Below are 10898 nucleotides of genomic sequence, written 5' to 3'. Positions count from 1 at the left end.
TGACCACGGCTACGACCACGACCAGCAGCCTGATCCACATCACTTCTTCCTGTCGTCATCTCTGTATATATCAAATTATCAAATAATTTTAGCAATAATTTCTCAGCAAAACAGTCATCAACGCAGCAATTAATACAATTAGACCATTCTAAACACTTCGAGCATTCAAAATCTAACATGACAAGTCAAACATAACTTAATCAACCTAAATACATTAAGCTTAAAAAACTAAACTGAACTAACTTTGAAACTGATTCAAAAGTAAAATTTTAATTGTACTCAAAACTAAACTAAATTAAACTAAAATAAAAAATTATCTAACAATCTCAGCAATAATTTCTCAGAAAAATAGTCATCAACGTAGCAATTAACACAATTAAACAATTCCAAACTCTTCAACCATTCAATATCTAATGTATTGAATCAAATATGACTTAATCAACCTAAATACACCAATATTAGAAACCTAAAATGAACTAACTTTGAAGCAAATTTAAAATTAAAATTCTAATTCTACTCAAACCTAAACTAAATTAAACTAAAATTAAAAAATTATCTAACAATCTCAGCAAAATAGTCATCAACGCAACAATTAATACAATTAGACAATTCCAAACACTTCAACTATTCCAAACCTAATGTATTGAATCTAACTTAACTTAATCAACCTAAATATGCTAAAAGTAGAAAACTAAATTGAACTAACTTTGAAACTGATTCATAATTAATGTTAAAATTCTACTCAAACCTAAACTACATTAAATTATAATTAAAGGAATTAAAAAAGAGTTGTTCAAGAACCTGTAATGAAGAACAAGGCAAGAAATAAGTGAACATGCCGAAGTTAATGTTGCAGTGGTGGTCGCCAAAGTTATTATAGCGGCGGATGGTGGTGACGATAGATGGTGGTGACGGCGAAGGAGAGAGAGAGGGGCAAGGGAAAAAGGAGAAGAAATAGGGGGTATCCATAAAGGGATGATGGCGACAGGAAGAGGGTAGCGACGATGGTGCTCTCGGCAGCGACAGGAGGGGGCAAAGAACTGAGGTGGTGGCGGTGATGAGAGGAGAGGGTGGAGATGAAGAGAGAGACTATGAAATTTGAAATGGAAAAAACGACATTCGCGCTTTCATTCAAGGCATTATTAACGTTGGATTCATCCGACAGTCACATCTGATCTTCCGTACGCCTAAAACGTTGCATTTTACTAAACATTGTTATCCTCAGATCGTCCCGCTAGTAAATCCGACAGTAGTAGTGCGCCAAAATTTTTTTTTCCACCAAATATTACCGTGGACGTTACCATCGGGAATGTTGTTCCGGCGGTAATATTTTAGGGTGATGAATTTATTGCCAAATTCGATGATCAATCCGACAAAAAATTTGCCGCTAACCTCTAACGCTAAATCCAATGACACTCGACATTTTTCTTGTAGTACTGTTTCTTGTGTCTTAATGACACATTTTAAGATGATAATAACAAAAAGGGTAAATTGAGATTTGTTAAAAGTTTTTCAAATATCTTTAAATTTTATTTTATTTCAATTTCTTCCAAAAAATTTTCAATTTGTGTCAAATATATCCTTAATAGTTGATTTTTCAAAAAAATTAGAACTAATTCAGTAACAATTTTACAAAAATAAATCTTCAACATAAGCAAACTAGATATAGTTGTCATGTATTATTACTAAATTTATCCTAAATTTTTTAAAAATTTAACTATTAAAAGTATATTTGATACAAATAAAAAATTTTTAGGATAAAATTAGAACAAAATAAAAATTAGATATTTTAAAAACTTTTAACAAATTTTAAAGAGAATTTATATTTTATTTTTATTAAAAATTTTAAATTTTTAATACATTCAATGTATCAGAAATAAAAAATTTTATTTTTAATAATTCTTAATAAAATATTTTTTTGCATGGCATTTTTATTGTGTCTTTATAACACGTGCTAGCAAGATTCTTTAGAGTATTACTCTCTAAAAAAATACTCAACATTTATTTAAGTTAGAAAATTGTTAAGTTTCATTAAATATTATCTTTATTCCATCTATTAAGTAAAAAAAATCATATGCATTAAAGAGAGAGCAAACATAGAATGAATAAATTAAAGAGCGCACAATATATATATAGATTCTCCAAATGAGATTTGAACATATATTCGTGCAACTTCAAATACATCCTTTTAAAAAAGAAAAAATCAAATAAAATTAAAAGCGGATAGAGAAAAAATTAATTTTCTAACTCTTCTTCCATTTGACTTAATATTTATGTTTATGACTAGAAAATAAAATCCTGAAACTTAACATATATTATAATTTAACCAAACTATACTATACAGTTGGAGAAAAGTATATTTTTTTTTTCTTCATATTTGACTAGCCTACATTTTATATTTTAGTGAAATTAAATAGTTGTCTTCATATAAAGTTTTATATAAAGTTTATAATTTAAAAATATTAAATAATAAATTAATTAAATATATTAAATTATCTAATATTTTTTTATTATCAACTTTAAATAAAAACAATTCTACACAAGTTTTCAACTTATTTTTAACATTTTGTTTCCTTCCAAATTATCTACAAATTTGCTATATATCCCTCTCAATCTTTTAGAGGATATCAACATTCAAGCTTATAATCGTAATAATTTAGAGAGAAATGTTATGTGCATTGTTTTGTATATATTTTTTTATTTTTATATTAAAAGTGATTATAAAAAATAAAGATTAAAAAAATTGTCTTTTATACCATAAAATAAAAAAAAGATATTTGTATTATATTTTTAAAAATATTAGATATACATTAAAATCAGTCGTCAATATATAAATTATATATTAAAATATAAAATACATATTAAAAATAAATTAAATTACACGTATTTATATACAAATATATAGAAATTAATTTTAGTACGTAAATATTATTTTTTACTTTTTATACATATATATATATATATATATATATATATATATATATTATATTATTTAAAAATATAGAAATATATGTCATCGAGCGCATAATCTCTCCATTCTCATCTAGAAGTCTCAGGTTCGAGTCTCACTCTTAAAAGTATATACAGAAACTAATACAAATAAATTAAATATCATTTCTTATTTTCAAAAAGTTAAAGTTAATTATATTAACTTAAAACAAATAAAACTTTAAAAATAACAGTCTAGACTCTATAAAAGAGCATACACAGAAACGAGAGAGGCGTGTGTGGAAGTGTCTGAGACCAGAACTACTTTACATTCTTCATCACCTTCAAATCTTTTGTTATCGATCATCTTCACCTCATCAATTCAATGGCCAGCAGATTTTGGTATACATGCATGCATTTTCTCGTATATTATATACTTCTATTCTTGTTATTATTTTTTAATTTTCTTTTTCATGGGTCTTTCATACGCCATTGTGGTTCGTACGTTTTTGCTTTTCTCTCTGTTTTTTAAAGAGCATGCATGAGCATGGTTTTATTCGATGTTACGTTGCTACATTTAGTTTGTTTTTCGTTTTGGCAGTGTTGTTCATCATATCTCTCAATTTCTGATCCAACACATTTAATTTGGTGATTTGAGTTTAATTAATTAATTAATTAACCATGCACATACCCGTGCAAATATGTTCCGATGTTTTTCTGGTTTTCTGTTCAATTCAATATATAAAATACTATTAAAATTTAAAACCCATCAACCAACAAAATAAAAAAGATGAAGACTCAGGAGTCAAATTCATGTGAAATTGATTATTATATATCATTAAATAATTTAATTAATTTAGTTATAAATTTTATATAAAATTGACTGTCGTACCTGAGTTTCTATCAAATAGAAATTGGGTTATGCTACATGTTTATTAAAATCAACCATCAAAGTCAGTCACAAATATAAAATACATGTTGAAATATAAATACACATTAAAAATAAATTAAATTACACATGTATCTATATACAAATACATTAGTGGCTAATTTTAATGACTGATTTTAGTATACAAATAGTATTTTTCATAGAAATTACAACTAATTTTTTTCAAAAAAGTGTATATATATTGTACATGATATTTTTATTATTTTAATTTTTTTCTCTATTGTACAAACAATAATTTTCATTCTTCATTAAAAAAAATACTTTTTATCATTGCATGATCCAAATTAAAAATTGTTTGATATGAATGCCTTTTTACTAATATTACAAATAATATATTTATAACATATAAAACGTAACCGTCATTTTAAAATAAATAAATCCCTGTCCAAAAAAGTCTATATATTTCATTTATTATTATCATGCGTAATAATATTTATTCTTAAAACAGTCTATTTTGAAACCAAAAAAAAAAAAAATGTAGCGGTGCTTCCTTATTTTAAGTTTTTAACTCTATCCTTAATGTCGTTGATAATTCATTAATGCGGATAAATTAATTTAATATTATATTAATGCTTTCTCATTTTCTTTCTGTATTTGACTGCGCACAGAAACAGCAATTCCTAATTAAGTTTTTGAGAATAATTAATTTAATTTTGCGTGTTAATTGATAGGTTTGGAAAGAAGAAAAGTAGTAGCAGCCATGGTGGCGGTTCAGAAAGAAAGTTCTCATTGGACGATGCTTCTCTCGCCGCAAAACCCAGAAGGCGAACCAGCTTCTTGTTTTCTTCTCCTTCTCCACTTCAAGGTAATTTTTAGGTTATTAATTATTAATTATAAATTTAATGTTAATGTACTATAATAATAAAATAAAAAAGTATATGGAACAACTCCAAATTAACTAAAAATGAAACAACTTAATTAATTATAAATATAGTAATTAGTTTTATTTATTTATAATTTAAAATATTAGTTATTAAATATTTCATCACATTCAAATTAGGAGAAAATACGTTCAGTATTATTGCAACGTGAATCACAGAAACTGATTCAATTAGCTTCCGTTTCTTCACCTTTCTTCTCTCTCCAAATGTCTAAAACATGATAAATCAGAAAACGAATTTAAAATCATTCACATAGAAATTTTGAATTTATCCAAAGATATTTGGCTGATTTTTGGCTAGAATGGTTCCTAACATTATTGAATAAATAAATATATCTGATCAATTTAAGGTTATATTAACAAAATTAATATTTTTTACATTAACTACTTAAATAGTTATTTAAAAAATAAGTGTGATTAATAATTATGTAAAATATTGTATTCTATTGTATCAAAATTAAACTTATTGATTATAAAAGTAATTATTCAAATTAACATATTTTTACCTAAAATAATAGTTAATATATTAGGATAGATATAATTATATTAAATTATTTAAATTTTTTAACTATTATTTCTATATAAAAATATTTTTATTACTAGAACAAAACTTAACATAAATTGACTACTATTAGTATAAAAGTGATTATTTGTAAAAGTATTTTTTTTACAATTAATGATTATGTCAAAAAAGTTCAAATGTATTTTAATGATCATTAATTATCATAAAATATTATAGTATTATTAAGTATTAACGGTGGTCAATAGTTGCCAAAAAAAAAATATTCGAATATATATAACTTTAATGGTCATACTTGCTTAAAAAAAAACTTTATTGATAATATTTTTATTGATATTTGGCTATTATTTATTGTAAAAAAATAAGTGTCAACATAAGTATTGTCAATAAAAACATTTTAGTAAAGTTTAATTATTCAATTATTTTTTATAATTTCATCAAATTTTTAATTAAATTTATAATGAATCTTTATATTAAATAAAAACTTAGTTAGGTCCTTTTCTAACTACTTTTTGTTTAAAAATATAATTTTTTAAATATTTATTTTAGTTTTTAGTATGAAATATTTCAATGACCTAATTATTTTGGTTTTAAATAATTATATTTTTTTTATCTAATATTGAATTCAATTAAAAAATTAATGAAACTATATGAAATAATAGAATAATTAATTTTTTTAATAATTAAGCAACCATCAAAAAGACGTTTAAATACTTTTTTAATAATATTAAATACTTTTTGTTTGACAATATTTTTAGTGATAATCAATTTTTTTTTTTGAAAAATAATCACGTGAGAAGGAAATTACAGAAATTATTTATTTAACCATGCTAATATGCTATGTAAGTATTAAAATTAGTTATTAATATAAAATATATATTAAAAATAAATTAAATAATATATATATATATATATATATATATATATATATATATATAAATATGTCAGGATTAATAATTTTAATGGTTAAGTTTAACATATCAATTTTGTTAATTAATTTTTAGATTTGACTTCTCTAAAATTGTTTAATCATTTTAGAAGAAAAAAATGAGTTAATTTATATTATTAATCATTTTTAAATTAAAATAATAAAAATTATAATTTTAAAAATAATTAAAATATCATTTTACTATTATCCTAATATTATCACTTTAAATAATTTAAAAAAAGTATAGGATACCAACATATTATTTGTCAACTTATTGCTAATAATAATTAATTATTATATTTTAAACACATATATAAGAAGACACATCCAAAAAATATATTTATAAAGACACTTCTATTAAACACAATTATAAAAAAGACATTTTTATTAAATACATCTACAAAGATATTTTCATTAAACACAATTATAAATAAGGCTGCGTTTGTTTGTAGAGACAAGACAGAACATGACACTGAAACGGAGACAATATGACGAATACACTAAAAATTATCTTTTGTGTATTGTATTTGGATACGATGGACAAAACACTAATATAATGTCTAGTATTATGTTTGGATACACATGGACAAGACTAAAATATTATATAAAATGACTAAAATAGCCCTGTAATTCCAAATTTTCTACATTAATACAAATTAATTTAATAAAAATGAGAGTACGTAGGAGTACAGACGGAACTTGAAAAAAATATTTGAAGAGGCAAAAAGTTTTAATAAAAAAATATATTAGTATTTATATTAAAATAAAATTTATAAATATAATTATTTTATTTTAAAATTTATTATTAATATGTAAGAATACATATAGTTAAGATTAACAAAAAAAATAAATTTGAGTTTGATTAATAAAAAATTTTGTTTAAGTTAATAAGCTAAATTAATTTTAAATAAAAAAATAATTTAAAAAAAATCCATTTTTACATGAAAAAATAATTAGTTTTTGCATATAAAAATCTATTTTTATTTAAAAAAAATTGATTTTTTTTTATAAAAAATTAAGTTTTCTCTAAATTATATAAAATCAATTACAATTTATAAATTATTTTTTAGCATTTTAAAAGATTAATTTTATTTTTGATAATATTTATCTTTTAAAAATTTTAAGATTAATTATTTTTGTTATTATTTTTATTACAAATCAAATAATATAATATAAGGTTAAAATGGTATTGAAGTAAAACGATAAAAAGAAAAGAATTATCTACCCCAATAAAAAATTCTACAGAAAGGAGAAAGTATCTGGAAAAGAAAGAGATAGAGAAAGAATAGGAAGAAAAAAGTATCTCTCAACAACGCAATAGAAAAAATAAGAAGGGGTAATAGTAGAAAAAAGGAAAACAAAATTTATAAAATTGTCCATGTCTATCATTGTTCTTCGCAAAAGCGAAAGAGTGGACACAAAAGTATAAAAAACTGTCTCGGAGACAATATGTCCACTGTCCATGTCTCTGCTTCCAAACATTTTTTAAACAAGTGTTGTCCATGTCTCCGTGTCCTGTCCCCGAAAACAAACTCTACCTAAGAGTCGTCAAAAGTTGACAAAAATGCTGTTGGTAATATAGCGGGATTGAATGATTTTTTCCTCAATTTTTACATATGATGTGCACCTTTTATCCCGATGAGTGTAATGTTTTTCAGGGTCGAGGCACATTGAGAGGGATAATAGACATTCCTTAACCCCTACAAGATCTGAATATTCCGTATCAAGAACACCACCACCCTTTCCCTTTCGACCCCATGATGATGATCATGATGAAGATTCATTGCCGCCACCAGCCACTTGTTTAAGCTTCAAATGGAAAAATATCTTTAAGCCATGGAAGAAGAATAATAATAATATAAGAGCATCATCACCATCAACTACTAGGCCCTCTCCTCCTTCTCCTTCTCCTCCTCCTCCTCCACCTCCTCCTCCGCCTCCGCCTCCACCGCTGCCAATCCGAGGCCATGGCAACTTTAATTTTCCTCCTCTCATCGCTTTCAGATCCTTCCAAATTCGTCATGCGACCAACAATTTTAGCAGAGGTACGTAGGTCAGATAATAATTTTTAAACATGATTGTAATAAAATAATTTCTTACATGCTTTTTTTTTTTTTAATGAATTGTATGTAGAGAATTTGATTGGAAGAGGTGGGTATGCTGATGTTTTCAAGGGTCGTCTGAATGGGGAAATGGTAGCTATAAAAAAATTGAACAAAGGAATTCATGCTGCAAATAAGAACTTGCCTTCCTCGTCCTCGTCATCGCCGTCATCATCGTCAAGCTTTCTGAAAGAGCTAAACATCATTGCCTACATCGACCATCCTAATACTGCAAAGCTTATTGGATACAGTTCAGAAAAGGAATTCTGCCTCGTCTTCCAACTTTCTCCACTTGGAAGCTTAGCTTCTATTCTCCATGGTCACTACTTATTATATTATATATGCCTTAATTTCTATCATAGTTACTATTTTCTTAATAATAATTAATATGTTTTTTATTTTATTTTTAGGTAAAGTCAATTTAATTTCATTCAATTTTATAATTAACGTTTTCGATTTATTTTAAAACTATTTTTAAACGATTTTAATTTTGTCCTGAACATTTTAGATGAATTTAATGTTTAGCGATAATTTTGATGCAAATTAAACGTTAGGGACAAAATTAAATATAATTAAATATTAAAAATATTTAAAAAAAATTATAAATATTAGAGACAAAAAATATATTTTATTTTTTATTTTATTGTTTAAATATATAATTGACCGTATTTTTGTAATAAGCATATGCCGTATCAATATTCCGGACACTTTTTAATTACTAAAGTTTATTTTCAGGTCCAAATAGACACATATTAACTTGGAATAGAAGGTATAATATTGCTCTGGGAATAGCAAGAGGGCTGTTGTATTTGCATGATCATTGTCACAGGCGAATCATTCATAGAGATATTAAATCTGATAATATTCTGCTCACTAAAAATTTTGAGCCACAGGTAATAATTAACTATATATTAATAAGTGTTATTCTTATATGAACACTTTTCTTTTTTCTGATTTAATTACCATAATAATAATTAATTTATGCAGATTTGTGATTTTGGGCTTGCAAAGTGGTTGCCACCAGATGCTGATCAGCAACATGTCACAAGATTTGAAGGCACATTTGGGTATCTATGCAATGCAGTACAATATAATATATAGTACTAATTAGTATTCTTCATAATTTTAATAACATTATTAATTAGGTTGTTATATATTAAATTTGGTAGGTATTCTGCTCCTGAATATTTGACGCATGGCATAGTAGATGAGAAAACAGATGTTTATGCATTTGGGATCCTCTTGCTGGAGATTTTAACCGGGCGTAAGGCCTTGGATTATTTGCAACAAAGCATTTTGATATGGGTATGTTTCCATGTATGTCATATATATATATATATATATATATATCTTAAAACTATATATGCTATATTGGTATGTGTATAGATGATTTTAATTTGTTGTGTGTGGGTGGTAATTAATTATAATAATTAATAATGTGTTATGTGTTATTATAGGCAAAGCCATTAATTAATGCTCATAATATTAAGGAGCTTGTTGATCCATCACTTGGTGAAGATTATGACATAGAGCAAGTGGAACGTCTTCTTTTGACTGCTTCTCTCTGTGTTGAGCATTCTCCATTCTTGCGTCCTCGCATGGTTCAGGCAAGCATTTATTATTTTTCTTTTCTTTTAAAAATAAGAGTGAGATTCGAATCTATACTTGTAAATGAATATAAAAAATTATACTATTTGAGTTATAATTCATTGATTATATTTATTCTTATTAATGCACATGTATTTTAACAAAATAGTTGCCTAAGATAATAATTTAGATATTAATATATATGATAAAAATTTAAAAATTAATAATTTTAATTTATATTGGTCCATATTTTTAGTTTAGTAGTCCATCATTATTTTTAGTTTAGCAATCCAACACTATATTTTGTCAATATTTTTAAATATTGTTGGCTAATTATTGGTCAAAATAATAAATTGTGTTAACTAAAATTATTTAATAATTTTTCGCTAATAATAATTACCTAAATTAAAATGCATATATCTCATTTTTTTAATTTTATGATACCTCTCTTTTTGTATTAGCAATATAATTATTTATTTATTTTTTATCAATTTAAACTTTAAATTGTGGGGCAAATAATTTCGTGAGATAGTATATAATTGTTACTTGAAATTAAACTCATCATATACTTGGAGGGGAGAAACAAACTAAATTAAACGAAAACAAACATTCAAGTTAGAAGTTGATAAATTGTGCAATAACATACAATGCATGCAATTATTATTGTTATTATATATATACTTATTTTGAGTGTTGGCTGCAGACTATGGAATTGCTGAAACCTGAAGAAGATATAATCTTCGAATTTAAAAACGATGGAACTCCAAGGCGCGTTACTTGAACTGCATAGAATCCTAATAATATAAACAAACAATAATGCAAATTGGGATGGATTCTTGAGAACTTATTGGGCACATCATCATATTCAAAAAGCTTTCTCTGTGCACGTGTCCCCATTAATTATGTATGTTATCCCGTTTTTCTTCTTTATTGTTATTTTTTCCTTTAGTAATTTCAAATAGAGCAGAGCTTTATTCCGGGTATAAACTCTTGTTATTATATAT

General features: G+C 24.9%; 1 protein-coding gene across 1 annotated transcript; it reads left to right on the top strand.

Moving 5' to 3' along the window:
* The first annotated feature begins 902 nt into the window (after positions 1-902).
* On the top strand, positions 903-10675 carry LOC130933522 (receptor-like cytosolic serine/threonine-protein kinase RBK2). Its single transcript, XM_057863153.1, has 9 exons — positions 903-961; positions 4549-4682; positions 7864-8250; positions 8339-8626; positions 9043-9200; positions 9295-9374; positions 9477-9612; positions 9765-9914; positions 10598-10675. The coding sequence occupies exons 1-9, from the start codon at positions 903-905 to the stop codon at positions 10673-10675; spliced, it is 1470 nt and encodes a 489-aa protein (XP_057719136.1).
* The last annotated feature ends 223 nt before the right edge of the window (positions 10676-10898 follow it).

This window comes from Arachis stenosperma, chromosome 6, assembly GCF_014773155.1.
Source record: "Arachis stenosperma cultivar V10309 chromosome 6, arast.V10309.gnm1.PFL2, whole genome shotgun sequence".
In the NCBI taxonomy this organism is placed as follows: Eukaryota; Viridiplantae; Streptophyta; class Magnoliopsida; order Fabales; family Fabaceae; genus Arachis; species Arachis stenosperma.
The sequence above is the reverse complement of the archived record's forward strand: the minus strand, read 5'-3'. Positions and strand labels throughout refer to the sequence as shown.

Bases quoted from the DNA above. Each gene is read 5' to 3' on its own strand.
- LOC130933522 (XM_057863153.1), top strand. From the start codon at position 903: ATGGTGGTGACGGCGAAGGAGAGAGAGAGGGGCAAGGGAAAAAGGAGA. The intron at 962-4,548 runs GTATCCATAAAG...GTTAATTGATAG, and splicing joins AAAAGGAGAAGAAATAGGGG to GTTTGGAAAGAAGAAAAGTA. The intron at 9,375-9,476 runs GTATCTATGCAA...TAAATTTGGTAG, and splicing joins AGATTTGAAGGCACATTTGG to GTATTCTGCTCCTGAATATT.